This window comes from Chenopodium album, chromosome 27 (assembly GCF_948465745.1).
Source record: "Chenopodium album chromosome 27, dcCheAlbu1.1, whole genome shotgun sequence".
NCBI lineage: Eukaryota > Viridiplantae > Streptophyta > Magnoliopsida > Caryophyllales > Amaranthaceae > Chenopodium > Chenopodium album.
In genome coordinates this window covers 2,767,261-2,785,641 of record NC_137860.1, presented here as the reverse complement: position 1 = coordinate 2,785,641, position 18,381 = coordinate 2,767,261, and the positions used below count along the sequence as shown (strand labels likewise).

The 18,381-nt window shown below is 38.4% G+C and overlaps 3 protein-coding genes across 3 annotated transcripts; 1 reads left to right on the top strand and 2 right to left on the bottom strand.

Annotated features, from left to right (window-relative positions):
- Positions 1 to 667: 667 nt before the first annotated feature.
- LOC145619010 (uncharacterized) lies at positions 668 to 4,050 on the bottom strand. Its single transcript, XM_081673613.1, has 3 exons — positions 2,084 to 4,050; positions 1,212 to 1,712; positions 668 to 1,040 (listed from the first exon to the last, which is right to left on the bottom strand). Exons 1-3 carry the CDS (start codon positions 4,048 to 4,050, stop codon positions 668 to 670), a joined length of 2,841 nt encoding a protein of 946 aa, XP_081529739.1.
- Positions 4,051 to 4,522: 472 nt separating this feature from the next.
- Positions 4,523 to 6,607, bottom strand: LOC145619009 (uncharacterized). The gene is made up of 2 exons (XM_081673612.1): positions 5,325 to 6,607; positions 4,523 to 5,273 (listed from the first exon to the last, which is right to left on the bottom strand). Exons 1-2 carry the CDS (start codon positions 6,605 to 6,607, stop codon positions 4,523 to 4,525), a joined length of 2,034 nt encoding a protein of 677 aa, XP_081529738.1.
- A 7,020-nt stretch (positions 6,608 to 13,627) lies between these two features.
- LOC145619008 (F-box protein CPR1-like) lies at positions 13,628 to 14,299 on the top strand. The gene has a single exon (XM_081673611.1). The coding sequence runs from the start codon at positions 13,628 to 13,630 to the stop codon at positions 14,297 to 14,299; it is 672 nt and encodes a 223-aa protein (XP_081529737.1).
- The last annotated feature ends 4,082 nt before the right edge of the window (positions 14,300 to 18,381 follow it).

Here is an 18,381-nt window from a genome sequence, read left to right as displayed (position 1 = left end):
GGAAGTTGCAGGAATCTGATAAAGCTAGGAAGGAACTGCAGCTTAAAGCAGATGCAGCCCAGAAAAAGGTGGAAGTTGCTAATCCGCTGTTGGAGAGCAAGCAGAAGCAGTTTGAGGAAGAGATGAAAAAGAAGGAGGAGGCTTTGAAGGCTAAGGACTTACAGCTGAAGGAGAAGGACAAAGAAGTGAGTGACTTGTACTAAAGGGTGGTTAATCTTGAGAGGATGATCTCAAGGATAAAGAAGCTGAGGTTACTTTGAAGATTAAGGCTTATATGGCTAATGGCTTCTTGCTGAAGAAATTTGAGGGTGATGCAGGTACTCAGAGGCTTCGTCAGTTAGTTGATGACTACCTATCTGTTGGTCATATCAAGGATTTGGCATCTGAGGAGGCTGACCCTGGGGAACCTGAGGCTACAAAATCTACTGCTGAGTCTTCTCCAGGTCATCATGTGGAGTCTCCTCCCAAGAGGGTTAATGAAGATGAGCAGATGCCTGATGCTTAGTTCATAACGTTCCCAGCTTTCTAAGTACTTTTAGCTTTGTTATCATAATAATCTTTAGTTTTCTAGGGCTTTTGTTTTACTTCGTTTGTGGAAACGGAGGTTTAAACTTTGGATCATCTTTTTGCTAAGAATCTTTGAACGTTAATTTTTCTTTGGATGATTCTATGATACCTTAGCTTTGCTTTGATTTCTTTGACTTGTGACAATGCTTGGTATTTCCTTTGATTTTGTGAATCTACGGTGTATGACGCTTAGGCCCATCGTTGCTTTGTTCATTGAAGTTGTTCCTGCATCACAAGGGTTAGAGGTGGCCGTTGGCATAGCCAACGGCCCTCCAATGCTTAAGTCAGTACCAGTTGTAGGAATTAAATGAACAAAGATAAGAGTTATGAGGTTAATCTCGCTTCTCGTGTTATCCTGCTGCTTCCCAGGTTCCTTTAGAGTACCTGCTTGTATTGCTCTGTTTCTGCATATCAACAGGTTAGAGCTGACCGTTGGTGTTGCCACCAACGGCCCTCCGATGCTTAAGTTAGTACTGAACGTTTTTGGAGCTAAGAAAAAGAATATGTACAAACTTTTTTCTTTTTTTTTTATTTTTTTTTTTTTATTTTTTTTTTTTTGCAAATGAAAATTCTAGAAGTGATAAAGTTTCAGGTGTGCTGCGTTCCAGCTTCTGGGTACCAGCTTACCGCTTGTGGTAGCTAACCTGTAGGCCCCTTTGCTGATGACTTCTATGATTTGGTATGGGCCTTCCCAGGTTGCCCCCAGCTTACATGCGTTGAGCTCTTGGGTATTTTGGAAGACTTTCCTCAAGACCCAATCTCCTATCTTGAACATCCTTGCTCTAACATTCTTGTTGAAGCTTCTAGCTACCATCTGTTGGTAGGTGGCCATCCTTATGTATGCTAGGTCTCTTCGTTCCTCTACGGTGTCTAGGTCATGCGACAGCTCTTCGTTGTTGCGCTCTGGTGTCATCAAGCCATATCTAGCTGTTGGGGTAGTGATTTCTGTAGGTAGCACGGCTTCACATCCGTAGACTAACGAGAAAGGTGTCTGGCCCGTTGCGGTTCTAGGTGTGGTTCTGTTGGCCCAAAGGATTCTTGGTAGCTCTTCTGCCCATTTACCCTTCTTATCTTTCAGCTTCTTTTTTAAGGACCCGATGATGACCTTGTTGCTAGATTCAGCTTGCCCGTTTGCTTGAGGGTACCTAGGCGTCGAGGTGACCAACGTGATATTCCATTTATCACAAAAATTCTGGTTGGGGCGCTTATGAATTGGGACCCGTTGTCGCACACTATTTCAGATGGTACTCCAAACCTGCAGATTATGTTAGTCCAGATAAAATTGATAACTTCTTTGTCTCTGACTTGCTGGAACGCATCTGCTTCAATCCACTTAGAAAAATAATCTATTAGAGCTAACATATAGACCTTTTGGCCTGGTGCAACAGGTAGTTTACCTACTATATCCATACCCTACCTTATGAATGGCCAAGGTGTTAGAGTGGGATGCAAAGGCATAGAGGGTTTGTGAGTGATACCTGAATGTCGCCGACAGCTATCACATTTGCGTACATACCTATGAGCGTCTTCTCGCAGGCTTGGCCAATAGTATCCATATGCTAGTATCCTGTTGGATAGGGTTCGTCCAGCTGAATGGGCTCCGCATTCCCCATCGTGGAAATCTTTCAGGATCTGCTCGTAGCCATCTTCCTTTATGCAGCGCTGCAAGATATCTCTGGTGGATTTTTTGAATAGGACACCTTGTATGACTGTGTATCTGCTAGCTTTAAACCTTAGTGCCCTTGCTTCTGTTTTGTTTTCAGGTTGTATGTCACGCTCCAAATAGTCAAGTATAGGCTGCATCCAACTGGTTGGGTTGATAACAGGTGCAATAAAGTTGGGTTCCTCTGGTTCAATCTTAATGGTTTGGCTTTGAGAAGGAGTGGACATTTCCAGGTTGTCTGGATCTGGCTTCACAGGTTCTGGAATGCTAGGTTTAGGTGGTGGGCTGGCTGTGTCCACGGCAGGAGCTAGCAAATGGATGAGAGGGATGGAAGAGAATTTGGACTTTCCTAAGGCTGATCCCAGGTTGGCCAGGGCATCTGCTTGCATGTTTCTATCCCTAGGTATTTGCTTTATGGCGAAAGTTGGGAACTTGGTTGCCAAGGATTTAGCGAAGTCTAGGTACAAAACCATTTTGGAGTCTTTGGCTGTGAATTCACCATTCATCTGGCTTGCTACTAAGAGGGAGTCGCAGAACACTTGTAGATTGGTGACACCTAGGTCCTTCGCAAGATTCATACCTGCAATCAAAGCTTCATACTCTGCTTCATTGTTATTAGCTTTGAAATTACAGCAAATAGCTTGTACCATCATGTCCCCCTGTGGCGACTTCAGCACTACGCCAAGACCTGCACCTCGAAAGTTAGAAGAACCATCAACATAAAGTGTCCAGGTACCTGGGTTTAGGACTTGGTTGATTTGCTCAGATTCTAAGGCTGCCTGTTGTTCAAGATCAGGGCTGAAGTCAGCCACAAAGTCGGCTAGTGCTTGTGATATGATGGCTGTTCTTGGTTCATACGTGATGCCAAATCCACTAAGCTCAATTGCCCACTTGCTCATTCGACCTGTTAACTCTGGTCTGCGCAAAACAGCCTTCACAAGGTAGTTAGTTTTCACCACTATGGGGTGAGTTTCAAAATAATGGTGAAGTTTCCTACTAGCTACAATCAGTGCTAATACCAGCTTTTCAAGAGAGGAGTATCTGGTTTCAACACTTAAGAGAGTTTTACTAACATAATAAACAGGTAACTGCTGACTTTCAGCTTCCCTTGCTAGGACAGCGCTGACAGCTTGGGTGCTGACTGTGAGGTAAAGCTGCAAAGACTCTCCATCAGCAGGTTTAGACAACAATGGTGGCGTCATTAAATAGTGTTTGAGGTCCTGTAGGGCCTTCTCGTGATCATCAGACCAAATAAAACCTTTATTTTTCTTAAGGACGTTATAAAATAAGTGACATTTATCTAATGATCTCGAGATAAACCTATTTAATGCAGCTACTCTACCTGTTAATTTTTGTACCTCTTTCAGGTTTCTTGGTGATTGAATATCAATTACAGCGCGTACCTGGTCTGGGCTAGCTTCGATTCCTCGCTGAGTGACTATGTAGCCCAGAAACTTACCTGCAGCTACTACGAACGAGCATTTGGATGGATTCAGCTTCATCTTGTACTTCCGGAGGATGCTGAAAGCTTCTTCTAGATGGCTCACATGATCAGCTGCTTGCTTGGACTTGACTAACATGTTGTCGATGTAGACTTCCATGGTGTCCCCCAGCTGGTCTTTAAACATTCTGTTAACTAGCCTTTGATAGGTTGAACCTGCATTCTTCAGACCGAACGACATCACTTTGTAGCAATATATTCCTTTATCTGTCATGAAAGCTGTCTTCTCTTGGTCCTCCGGGTGCATCAGTATCTGGTTGTAGCCGGAATATGCGTCCATGAAAGTGAGGAGCTCGTGGCCAGCTGTAGCGTCTACCATTGAATCTATATGAGGGAGAGGAAACGGGTCTTTAGGGCATGCTTTGTTTAGATCTGTGAAGTCGATGCAAACCCTCCAGGTTCCATTCTTCTTGCTGACAACAACCACGTTAGCTAGCCAATCTGGATATTTGACTTCCCTTATCTTCCCGGTATCTAGCAACTTCTGGACTTCTTTATTAATGATCTAGTTGCGTTCGGGCGAATTTTCTCCTCTTCTGCTTTACTGGTCTTGCACTGGGATCCACGTTTAGCTTGTGTGTAATTATTTCGGGGCTGATTCCTTTCATATCTTGATGTGACCATGCGAAGCAATCTAAATTTTCTTTGAGGCACTTAATGATAGCATCTTTCTGTTCTGCTATTAATGCAGCTCCAATTTTGACTTTCTGCTCTGGCTTTGATTCATCCAGCACAACTTCATCTAATTGTAACTCATCTGGACGCTTGGGTGCTGGATTTTTCTGTAATTGCTAGATGGCGGGGCCATGGGGTTTTAGGGCAAGCTGGTAGCATTCTCGTGCTTGCCTCCTATCCCCTTCGACTACTGCTACCCCCCATGGGCTCGGGAATTTGAGCAGTTGATGATAGGTTGATGGAATGGCTTTCATTTTATGGATCCATGGGGTTCCTACTATCACATTGTAAGCAGTCTTGCAGTCTATCACGTAGAACTTGTGCATCATATTAACCCCTTTGAGCAGCGTTGGAAGCTGGATTTCTCCTAAGGAATTCATAGGTTCGCCATTGAACCCAACTAGGACTGTAGACCTCTTGATGATATCTGACTCCTTGAAACCGGCTTGATATAAGGCATCTTTGAAAATTATATTGGCTGAGCTTCCATTATCTACCAGTACCCTCTTCATCTTGCAATGACCCACATGGAGGGAAATCACCAGGCAGTCATGATGCTCGGGCTCGTTGAACCTGCTCTCATCGAATACGACTGCCATATCATCTAGCTTCTTTTCTTCACTACTTGGATAGGTTTGGGGGATGCTGGATGTTGAGGTACCAATTCTTGAGATACGCTTTGCACTGGAATAGGTCAAACCGCTGATGCTAGATCCTCCTGATATTGCTTGAATCACGACACCTGGGGTTGGTGAAGCTGGCGGTCCTGACTGGACTTTTCGCTTGATTTCAGGTCCCTTTCCTTTTTTCCCGAGGAGGTCTTTTAGATATCCTTTCTTGAGTAGCCAGGCTACTTCTCTCTTAAGACTGTTACATTCGTCAGTCCTATGCCCATGATCTCCGTGGTATTCACACTACTTTGATTTGTCTTTCTGATGTTCAGGCTTGTCGCTCTTCCTGGGCCATCTAACAGGTGGCCCGATATCTTTGAGGGCGTTTACTATCCCTACTATATCAGTGTCGAAACCATACGAGCTGACATCTGGGTGGTACTGTATCGCTGGCCTGCTGGAGCCTTCACCCGCTCCTGGTTCAGATATGTTGTTGATATTGCTGCGCCTTGGTTGCCAGCTACCTTGCCTGGTTCCGGGGTTTTGACTGTTGAAAGACTGGTTCCCCGCATACCCTGACGATCTCCTTTCGACCCAGCTTCTGGCATGCTCGTCCTCTTCTACACGGACTTCGGCCATTGCTCTGGTTCTGACTTCTTCGAATGAGGAACACGGGTACCTTGTCAGCTCATAATATAACCTGGATCTGTAATTGAGACCCTTACGGAAAGCTTCAATAGCAGTTGAGTGGTCACAATTTTTTATGCCGACCATTTCCCGATTGAACCTGTCCCAGTATTGCCGGGTCATCTCGTTTTGCTTCTGAACGATCCGATACAGGTCACTGCTCTGCTTATCTAGCTCTCGGCTAGTGGCGAATTGCTGATAGAATTTGTTCACCAAACTGGAGAAGTTGGCGATGGTACCTGGCTTCAGATTAATAAGCCATTGGAGTGCAGGTTCTGATAAGGTAGCGCCAAAGGACTTACACATGGTGGGTTCAATCAGTTCCCACGGTATTGATAATTGCCACATTTTCTGCTTGTACTGGGCCACATGATCTAGAGGGTCAGTGGTCCCATCGTACATCTTTGAAAAGGAGGGGATGCTTAGCTTTGCGGGAATGCGCACTTTTGCTATTTCCTCCACAAAGGGGGATTCAGCGAATCCATCACGAGATTCATAGGCTACAGGTTTGGGAGCACCCGGTAGCCGAGTCAGGAGCTTCATCATCTTCCGATTTTGAGCTTTGATAACGGCAACTTCTCTGGCCATAGGGTTAGGATCCCCACCACCTTGCTCCTCATTACTGCGAGATATTTCTCTCTCGTCTTCTTCTTCAGACTCATCAGAGGACACCAGGGTGAATTGGGGTATATCATCGATTTTTACCCTCTTCTTTTTGTTGCTCCTGACAGATTCGAGCTCTTTGGATAGCTTCTCCAAGGATGCTTCAGATTCAGCTTTAAGCCTCGCCAGGGTTGCTTGAGATTCTTCTTCTAGCTTCTGGCTTCGCTCAATGGAGGCTTTCAGCTCGTCGCACAGTTGCTCGATCAATGCATTTGCATTTGGATCTGGATCTTCTCCCATGATGAAGGGTGGACCAATTTATCTAACTGTATCTCCACAGACGGCGCCAAACTATTTTGGTCAAAAAACTGATCACCGGGTTCGACCTGGGTTGCGATAACTACAGCTAGATTAAAATGACGAAACTGGCAGGATTGGAATCCACAAGAACGAAAAAGGGACAAGGGGGAGAAGACACAAGAGATGGTGACGCAGAAAACCCCAAGAATAAGGGTAAAAACTGCGGGTGGCTATGAGTCCACCAATCCACTAGATAATCAAGGTTTACAGGTTACAATGTAGGTTGCAATTTAATCACTAGAACAATAAATCTTTGACAATACTTGATAATTATGGCTATATTATTTGTGATGCCTTTTCCTATGATCGTTCCTCCTTTTATATGCTTGGAGAGCCTTCTAATATCCCTTCAACGACACTCTTTTTCTGCTCCTAGAATCACGGGGTTGAGGGCTGGAGTGATTCCTTCTTTTTCTCCATATTTCCTGGTCAAAGGCTCTTCAATTTGAACTGGTCTTCTCCAACGGCTAGATTGTAGAAAATAGCTCCTATTTCCACGGGTAAAGGCTTGACTCAAAGATTCTGGAGAATATTCCTCGAGGCTACTCCCAGCTTACTTGATTCTTGGACGTCAGCTTCATAGCTATAGAGAACCTGTGCTTCGTTTGACCTGTAACCTGTAACCTGACTACCTGTAGAACATACGAATTTACAGGTGAAAATTTTAGCATAACAATAATCACAGAGATTCTCTCACGATTACCTATTAAATCAGTTGTACGCTTAAAATGCGTCTGTAAATTCTGGAATTCCTTGATGAAAACCCCCAATTTCATCAAACTTCACCTCAATCAAACCCTAATTTCCAACTCCGATCGTCATCTCATCTTCTGTTACAAGTCTCTTCATTCTGCAGAACTCGACCATGACAACATCTCCTTCTCGGAGGTCCAGCTCCCTCTCTCAACTCAGATAATTCAGGTGTTTGGGTCATGATTATAATCGCCATGGTGTTCTTGTTAGTGAGGCTTTACATTTCAATGCTTGCTCCAAGAAATCTGACTACATAATTGCTAGTTTTGATCTTCAGACTGAGAGTTTCTTGTTTATCAACTACTCCAAATTGATTGATAAAAGTGAGTTTTATGTGATCACCAAGTTAACGGAATTGGGTGGATGTCTGTGTGTTTGTGTTAATTATTATGATGATACAGAGCTTGACATTGATTTTATGAAAGGTGATATATGGGTAATGAAGGAGTATGGAAACAATGAGTCTTGGGTTAGATTGTTTAGTATTGGCAACGAGTGTATCCTGGGATTATTTGGGATTATGCCTATTGTTTACTCCAAAGATGGGAATAAAATTTTGTTGGAAAGAAAAATTCAAAATTTTGGTTGGTATGATTTGGAGTCCAAAAAACTTAAGGCAATCAAACCTGATGGATTGCCAAGGAGACCTTCGACGAGAGGGTATTATGTAGGGTGTTTTGTGGGCAGCCTTGTCTCGATCGAAGATAAGCTGCATTCGAAAAGGGAAACCTTGCCAATGATAAAGAAGAAGTAGAGTTTTTAAATGTCTCGCTTTTCTTTCCTTGCTTCCAAATCCAAATGCACGTATTTTCTTTAATATCTTAGCATATGCGAAGTATAAGATTTTGAATCCTGTTTGCTTAAATGCATTTTCTGTATTGTTCTGGGGTAAATTCAAGTTGATCTCAGAGATAAATGATGTGAATAAATCTTCTCTCACAATTTATTCATTTTCTTTTATTTTTTAAATGATAAAAGTAAAATAATAAAGTGGCACAGATTTCAACACATAAAGTTGTGAGAGAATATAAATTAGATTGTTAATCTCTGAGATCAACTGGGGCTCCCTCATTGTTCTGTCATCTGCTTGGTTGGTATGCAGGGATAAAAAATAACAATTGTCTAGCAAATTACTATTGATTTATAATATATGCTTATTGCTCTTGGCTAATTGTCACTGCTAATCTAGTGTACCTTGTGAGCACATTGCCACATTTTAATTGCTATCCGGGATATTACTTACTTTATGGTATTAAGGTAGCTATAATTTCCATTAGAAGTCTATAAAGTACAGGCCTTTATTGAAATTGCTCTTGTCACACCAAAGTCCTCATATAACCATTTTCCTAGCAGGATTATATAACCATTAGGAGTTCTCTCTGTTGTGCTGCTTATATGTAACATTCCTCATGGTCTTTTCGCAAGAATTGAGCATGTAACTAAGTGGTGAGGATTGATTTAGTATGCTAAATTTATTGTGGTTCTGTAGTTTCTTATCTATTTACTACTGCTATGTGCATTTTTTGCTATTAGGATGTAAAAATAATCTATCTTATCCGATTACTTTCTGTTTCTTCTCTTGAGCCTAAACCAATTATGCTCTTAAATACTTTGATATTCTTATGAAAGTGGACCCTTTTTGCCTAATCACATTTTCTTAGATATCAGAGTTACATGACTGCATATTAATATTTCCATCACATTTGATGTAGTACTTTAATCTATGTTTCCTGTTCAATCTGAAGTAACTCTAGTATACATCTTTGCCATTTGCACATGTGTTGGCTGTGGCCATTTACAAGCAGTCATGCAGTACCCAAATTTGAAAGTGGTTGTGCTGTTGGACCGTGGATAGATAATGGATCTTATAAGTGATACAGACTCGAAGGGAATTCAGAAGGAGATGATCACAGCAGAACTGTTTATCGGTCAAAATTTTCTTTGTAAAACCTTAAAAGTGTTAGCTCAAGGTTCATAGTACAGAATTAAATCCTTACAATTACATTGTCTGCAGGGCTGCATAAATGTACCACTAATTTGAGATGAAGTTTCCAGAAGGAATAATGGCTCAGAATAAACCTTACAAACTGGAGATTTGAGTGTTACTTGATATGAGATAGCCCATTATAATCATCGCATTTGCTAGACTCTGAGTTCTGTTTGCTTCTGTAATCATTTTTATTTCTGTCAGTCGTGAAATTTGGTGTTAAAGATTACTGATTTGCTGCTGCTTGCTACCCATGTTATGTTGCCTTGAGTATTTTTATTTTATTTTTATTTTGTTTTTTTTTTTTTTGGAAAATAAGAGCACGTATGGAGAATTGGACCAAGTAATAAAATGTGGAGGGAGTAAACCGTAGTCTACAAAAATGAGACCGAGAAAGTATTAGTCTACTACAGTTTCTATTATTTTCTCGTAGCAAATATCACACTTGTGCCACAAGTAGCAGTGTAGCAATTTAATATTCCTGTGGCAAACTTTACATTTATGTAACGAGTAGCTCTTTTCCCATGTCAAAGTTTACACTTATACCACATATAATAATTTTGGTGACAAACTTTACACTAGTGCTACATATAATAATTTTCCCATGACAAGGATACACTTGTGCAACGGTTTTTGCTACAATATAAAATTTTCGTACCTAGATATACACATGCCATAGAAAAGGAGGAAATCATAGCATACAATAACTTTACTAAGAATAATAATTTACATGGATTAGCCATGTTATTTCGTTTTTCTTTACTATTAAATTGAAGATATTCGAAATACCATACACTGATTGATACGGAGTAGAATATGAACAATAATACTCCCTCCGTTTTTAAATACTTGCTCCATTTCTCCATTTGCGAAGTTTTAGGAGAAATTGGAGAAAGTAATAAAATATGGAAGTAGTGGGGTAGTTGAGAGAATAAAAAATTGTAAAAAGAAACAAAAATAGTGGAAGAATAAGAGGAGAGATAATATTATGTTGGGTCCACTAAGTATGAGAAATGAATTTAATATTGTAAAAGCTTTCCAAAAAGAAAATAGAGCAAGTATTTTAAAACGGATGGAATACAAATTAGAGGTCCAATATATTTATATATACAATCTATTTCTTTTTTGACGAAAATATATGATCTATTTCTAATATACACAATTAATTATTATTAACTTATAGATATGCTTGGTTTTTATTTATTTATTTTTTTTATTTTTTTCAAAATAACACTAATAGTAGGGGTAAAAGTTTGGTTTTCGGTTTGGTTTATTACCCAAACCGAACCACACCACACCATATTAGTTTTAAAACCAAACTAAACCACTAATTTCGGTTTTCCTTAAAAAAAAAAAAAACCAATCCACACCGATTTAAGGCCTGTTCTCGTTGACTGAACTCAGCAAAAGTGAACTTATTAGAGCTGAACTAAACTGAAATGAATATTTTATAAGAGAAGGAAATTAGGAGCTGAACTGAACTGAAAATAATCGTATGAGAACATGCCCTTAATTGGCCAAAAAAAAATTATCATCAACATTAAGGAATATAGCAGTAACAAGCAACAACATAGCACAACGGTAGTAACTTGGCCAAGCAGCAACATTCGGACTTTGATTTGAATCTCAGAGACATGAGTGAAGCTTTTAATTTGAGAGAGAACTCGGAGGGGTGTAGAGGCCTAGAGTGAGAGCAGTCAGATGGTGGAAGCTGGAGTATCGAACGGTGTACGTCGGAGTGTCGTACGACACTTCGGTGGACGGTGGATGACCGAGTGAGGGAGTGAGAGTGAGAGAGGTGGAGAGGAAGTGAGGAATGATAAATTAGGTTTTTTTTTTGTTTTCCTCATCTATATATACTTAGGGTAGAAATCAGATTGGGCTAGGCTATAATTGGGATATAGGCTGAAATTCAGTTTGGATTTCGGTTTTTCATAACCAGAAACCAAAACCAAGCTGAAAACCGATATATTTTTTTTTTTGAAACCAAACCGAATCATATTAGGAAAAAAAAACCGCACTGTATTTCTAATTCGGTTTGATTTGCGGTTGGTTCAATTTTAAACCAAATTAGTTTCACCCCTAAGCGACAAGTGTATATCACTAATCACTAGTACATATGAGTAGAAAATTTTAAAGACACCAAAGGAATTCAATCCCTATAAAACTAAAATAACATAAATTAAAACCGCTAATGAATTTTTTTTTAAAATGAAACTGAAAATCATCAAAAAAATAAGCAATTAAAATTCAAATTCAAATTCAACACACTTTTAGCATCTTAATTAACATTAAATCTCAAATTAATCAATAGTTAATAAATAACAGCTAAAATATATAAATATATATTAAATTGATCATATAAATTCTGCAGTAAGTGATAATATGAACCGAATGTTCAATATCATATTAAACGAATTCTAACATAATTGTTTGATAGTTTAATCAACAAATGATCAAATTCATCACAAATTAATAAAAAACAATGAGAAATCAAAATCTCATCGCAAATTTCAGCAGCTTAATTAAAATTAATCAATTGTTCATCAATTAATCAATTGAATTATATAAAATTAAGACTAATTAAACCTAAAAATTATACGATCAGTTCAATCAACAATCACTCAAAAAAAAGTATTAGAATCAACAGAAAAATGAAAAATCATTAACTAGCATCAACAACAAAAAAACCTTATTAGCGATAATTATCAAATAAAATAAGAAATCTAACATGCAGTGTCGAGAACCTCAAGTACATAAATTAAATCCGTCGCGATGAACAACAGTGATGAACAAATTCAATAAAAAAAGAGGAATTAACGGTGGAGAAAAATCGAGGAGAGAGAAATTATGTATGATGATTTAAAAATGAGAAAAGTTTAAAAAAAAAGAGAATTGAAGAGAAGGAATTGAGAAACTAAGAAATAATTGAAAAGGGAAGGGCGTGCGAAATAGTAGAGGAAGAACACTAAGAATTTGAAAGAAGAAAACTACAGTTACTCCCTCCGTGTTTTTTTAAGTGATACACTTTGACCGACACATAGTTTGAGACAATTTAATTGACTTAAATAAAATAAGAGGTAAGTGGGGTAGTGGAGTATTAAAAAGTTGTTAAAAAAAGATAGTGGGGTTAATAGTTTATTGAAAAGTAATGAATGTGAGAAGAAAGATATAATAAAAAAGTAGTAGTGGGTTTGAGTGGAGACCATGAGAGGAGAAAGATATAATATTTTAATGTATTTTTTTGCCAAAAAAGGAAGTGTATCTCTTAAAAAAACACGGCCCGAAATAAAAAGTGTATCACTTAAAAAAACACGGAGGAAGTAACAAACATGTGGCATTAATCTACCAGTGGAGCATATAGTTTAAGGTGCACCATGGTGCATCTTATAATTTGTCCCGCTATATGGATCGGGCCTTACTTAAATAGAGGCGCGAAAAGAGCTAGTGATGCATCTTTGAGTGAAGAACGCCTTCTACTTTCTCTAATAACCCTCCTTCTGCTGACAGCCGAGTCGACTATCACCATTAATACCGGCGAAGTCAAGCTTCAACATCCTCCAAATCTGAACAAGTAATTCCTTCTCTCTTTTTCTCTCCTCTCTATAAATTAATACTACTACAATATTTGAATTTAGTTAGGGTTTTAGAAAAACAATTGAATATGACATTCACGCATAAAATCAAGCATCACTCGAAATCTATCTGTTACTGGAGCTCGAAATAGGGCAACAATGGCGGCACTTCCGACTGAGATAATCACCGAAATTCTCTCAAGATTACCTGTTAAATCACTTTTACGCTTCAAATGCGTCTGCAAATTCTGGAATTCCTTAATCAAAACCCCCAATTTCATCAAACTTCACCTCAATCAAACCCTAATTTCCAACTCCGATCGTCATCTCCTTCTCTATAATCAGTCCCTTCATTCTGCAGAACTCGATGATAACCACCTCTCTTTCTCGGAACTCCAGAATCCTCTTTCACCTTAGGGTATTCCGCTGTTTCGCATTCCCATCTATGGGTCTTGCAATGGCATCATTTGCATAAGCAACAAAACTGATATCTTGTTGTTCAATCCACTCACCAAATCACAGTTTTATCAAAAAAGTTCATTCGGGTTTGGGTATGACAGTAAGAGCGACGATTACAAGGTTTTGAAGTTGGTTCAATGGTATACCAAGGAGATTGAACACAGGTTATCTGTAAATACAAATGAAATGGTCTACATTGAAGCGGAATTGTATAGTCTCAATAATAATTCTTGGAAATCTGTTAAAGGTATACATGCTTTTATCCTTTATGATAATTGTCATGGTGTTCTTGTTAATCAGGCTTTACATTACTTGGTTATCTCCAAGGAATCTCACAGGATAACTAGTTTTGATCTTCACACTGAGAGTTTCTCGTTCATGGACTGCCCAAAATTGATTGATTGTAGTGGGGCTTATGCGAGTCCCTATTTAATAGAACTTGGTGGAGATCTGTGTGCTTTTGTTAATTATAATACAGATTATCAGTCGCATTTTCGGAAATGTGATTTATGGGTAATGAAGGAATATGGAAACAAAATGTCTTGGATTCGATTGTTTAGTATTGGCCACGAGTTCATCCAGGCTGAATTCCAGATTGAGCCTATTGTTTATTCCAAAGATTTGAAAAGAATTCTGTTAGATATTGGCTATACGGAGTTTGGCTGGTATGATTTGGAGTCCAAAAGTTGTGATGCACTAAAACCTCATGGATTGCCAAGGGGAGGTTTGATGATTAAGTGTTTTGTGGGCAGCCTTGTTTCGATCGAAGATAAGCTGCATTCTGAAAGGGGAACTAACCTTGCCAATGATAACAAACAAGTAAGCATAGTTTTTGGTTATCTTGCTTTTCTTTCCTAGCTGCCAAATCCCAACTAACATAAGAGTTTGAATTGTGTTTGCTTAAATGCATTTTTGTATTGTTCTGTGACCTATGTGGTTGATATGCAAGGGAAATAACTCATAATCATCTACTAAATTACTACTTGTATTGATTTGTAAGAGATGTGCTTATTGCTATTGGCTAATTTTCATTGTACATGTTTAGATTAATATTGTTTAGGTCATTGCTAATCTATTGTACCTTATATAAGCACATTGCCACATTATATTTTAATTTCCCTTACTCCATATTTGGGATATCACTTACTTTATGGTATAATTGTAGTTACAATTTCCATTAGAAGTGATAAAGTTAAGGCATTGATTGACATTTCCCTTGCCACACCAAATTAGTGTTTAATCTATTGTCCGAATGTTGCATCAGTCTTAATTATGTGATTATTTTATCTTGGAGTATGAAGCTCCTATAACTTCACTTTTACTCCTGTCTTTTGGTTTCTTTTGCTTCTAAAATACTCCATATTTAGCAATTTTGTAGCTATTATAGTACTTCATATTATATCAAACTTTGTTATTATCTTGTTAGGACCAAGTTGTATGTAATGTTAGTTATGAAAAGTCTTCTTCTTTTCTTCAGAAGTACTGTGGATGATGTTCAAGCTGAGGTTATGACCTAATTGAAGATGCCACTGCTGGGACTTTGTCTGAATCTGTGTAAAGTAAGTATCAAGCCATCTATATTAATTTAAATTTGCTGTTCTTATGCGTACTTTTGCTTCAGCCTTATACTCTTAGGGTACCTTTTATTTTTTTATTTTTTATTTTTTTAAAAATTTCTATATATATTTAATTGACTGGTGGTGTGCCCTTATACTTTGAAATACTCTTGGACAGTTGGCTGAACACCGAGCTTTACATTTAAAATTTCATCCATGTTTGAATAATAAAGAAGCGTAGGAAGGTTTATATAGATTGAACCAAACACAGATTTTCGACCTTGGTATGCATTACGTTATCATCGATCTTAAACTAGGTGGTCATGTGGGATTCTTCAGGATTACATGAACTTTCGCTCTTTCAAAAATCTAATAATTGTCTATATTTCTTTTTGTTGGCCTTTGCTAAATTTGTTAACCCACGAGATTCTAAGGCGCAGGATTCCATTTTTATATGTGATTAGCTGTACCACCGATGCTTCTTTTATTAGTGTCATTAGCTAATGATTTTGAGCTTCAAATAAGCATTTGTCTCACCCTCCTCTTTAAAAAACAATACAGGGAAAGATATGGAGACTTGAGATGGGAACAACATAGGACAAAATTGATAATTGTGAGTGGGTCTTGTCCGGAGTCTTAATTGGCTAAACACTACTGAAATTGATCAGGTTTTACATGCATAGAAACTTTGGCATGAAAATTTGTGCTGCCTTGGTTGCCATTAGTTGTTGGAGGGGACATGGCTTCCATGAGAAAAATCGTTGATAGGGAGTACAGTGTGAGGGTGGGGGAAGTATCTAATTCCTCATTATTTGGTGATTGCGTCTGCCTCCTTACCATGTTTCCTCTTGATGCTGTGCACGGTTCTCTAATTGCTAGTGTAACACCCTGCATGATGCATATAAATTAGGCAGACCATTAAAATGGTGATCCTTGTTGATGCCCTTTACTTCTCTCAAATAGTCTGAGATCCGTTGGGCCTTGCCAGCCATTAGTCAAAAGTCAATAGAGTTGTGGGCTCGTGGCTGACAAGTCACAATGGGCAGTTGCTTTCTAAATACTTGGGTTTTAACATCTATAGAGACGTGGAGTTAGGCTAACACATAAATTACCATGCTCTTGTGCAATAACCTTCTCTTTGAAAAGATTTAAATTTATCTATTGGACTGATGTTGGCTGAACAGAAATTCTTTTACTTCGTATTACAATTACTACTACTAATAATAATAATAAAAAGACCAATCACCTTTTTATGCATGATTTTATATATTTCAAACCCTCAAACTAGATGGAAAATACTGCCCTCTCCCACTTTCAAAGAACTAATTGAATAATATAAGAGAGGGAAGAAAGGCTAGGACAGGACTTATATTCAGAGTAAAGCTAGGTGTGGAAAAGCATTTAAAAGGAACATTAGATTGGATAGTAGGTTGCTCTGTCTACTTGGTTAGTATAATACGAGTGTGCGAGTCACGTGACCTCCTATATTGCTTAATACACCCCTTTTCTCTCTGTTCTTTAAATATGAAATGTCTTCTTCTGTTCTTTAAAAGTACTGTGGATTATGTTCAAGCTGAGGCTATGACCTGATTGAAGATGCTACTGCTGGGACTTTGTTTGAATTAGTGCAATGTAAGTATCAAGCCATCTATAATAATTTAAATTTGCTGTTCTTATCTGAACTTTTACTTCAGCCTTAGATTCTTTACGGTGTGTTTGGATAAAGAAATTAGAAAGAAAAGAAGGGGAGGGAGGTGAAGGGGAGGGAAGAGAAAGGGAGGGAAGAGAAAGGGAGGGGAGGGAAGAAAGAGGTGTTCCCTTCCAAATCTCTCCATTGTTGGAGGGATATTTTCTTTCAATGTAATCCCTCCATTTCTCTTCCGTCCAATTCCCTTCTTTCCTTATTTGTTATCCAAATGAAAGATACCCCATTCCCTATTTCTTTTCTCTTCCTTTCCCTCTATTTCCTTCTATCCAAACACACCATTAGAGTACCTTTTTTTAAGTTCTAAACATTTTTAAAATGACTGGGGTTTGACCTTACACTTTGAAATGAATGATAGTCTTATTCTTGGATTGATATTAACTGAACACTAAGCTGTACATCTGAATTTTCATCCATATTTGAATAATAAAGAACCTAGGAAGCTTTATATAGATTGAACCAAACACAGATTTTTGACCTTGGTATGCATAGGTTATTATCCGATCCTTCAAACTAGGTGGTCATATGGCATTCTTCACAGGATTAGATTAACTTTCGCTTGTTCAAAAATTTAAATGTCTAATTGTCTATATTTCTTTTTGCTGGCCTTGGCTAAATTTGAGAGATTCCTTTATAAGCATGATACTTTACAAATTCTAGGGCACAGGGTTCCACTATTTTATGTGATTAGCTGTATCATCAATACTTCTTTATTAATGCTGTTAGCTAATGATTTTGAGCTTCCAAACTCATTCCTCTCCCCCTCCTCTTAAAAAAATATACAAGGAAAAATATGAATTCTCGGTATTAATTCTATTGATTCTTACTTAACCAATGCTTTCTATGTTCAATTGGTATACACTTCATGCTCATTTATGTTTTCTTTTATTTTTTTTTCACTCTCTGTATTAAAATTATAAGTATTGATTTGTGCGAATTTGGCTTTGCTTTATAAGTTGACTAACACTACTTAAATTGATTGGGTTTTATATGCACAGAAACTTAGGCATGGAAATTTGTGCTTCTTTGGTTGTCATTAGTTGTAGGAGGGGACAACATTGCTTCCATGAGAAAAATCATTGATACTCCTTAAGTGCAGTGTAGGGGCAGGGAAAGTATCCAAATCCTCACTGTCTAGTGATTGGGTCTACCTCCTTCCCTTGTTCCCTCTTGATGCTGCGCACAGTTCTCTTATTGCTGTTGTAACTCTCTGCGTGATGCATATAACTTAGACAGACCCTTGAAGTGGTGGTCCTTGTTGATGTCCTCTACTTCCCTCTAATAGTCTTGGTCTTGCCAACCATTTGTCTAAAGTCATTTTAGTGCCTCCTTAATTGCTAGGGTATCATCTGCCACAGTAGAGTCGTGGCTTACAAGTCACAATGGGCAGTTGCTTCGTAAATGCCACGGTTTCAATATCTATAAAGACATAGACTTAGGCTAATACAATATTATTGTGCTGCTGTGCAATAACCACAATAACCTTCTCTTTGAAAAGATTTAAATTGTTCTTATGACTGATGTTGGCTGGGCTGTTGGCTGAACAGAAATTCTAATACTTGTATTACCTTTACTACAACAATTACTACTACTAATAATAAATACCAATCTTAGACCTTTTTATGCATGATTTTTAAGTTTCAAACCCTTTAAATAGATGGAAAATGCTGCCCCCTCCT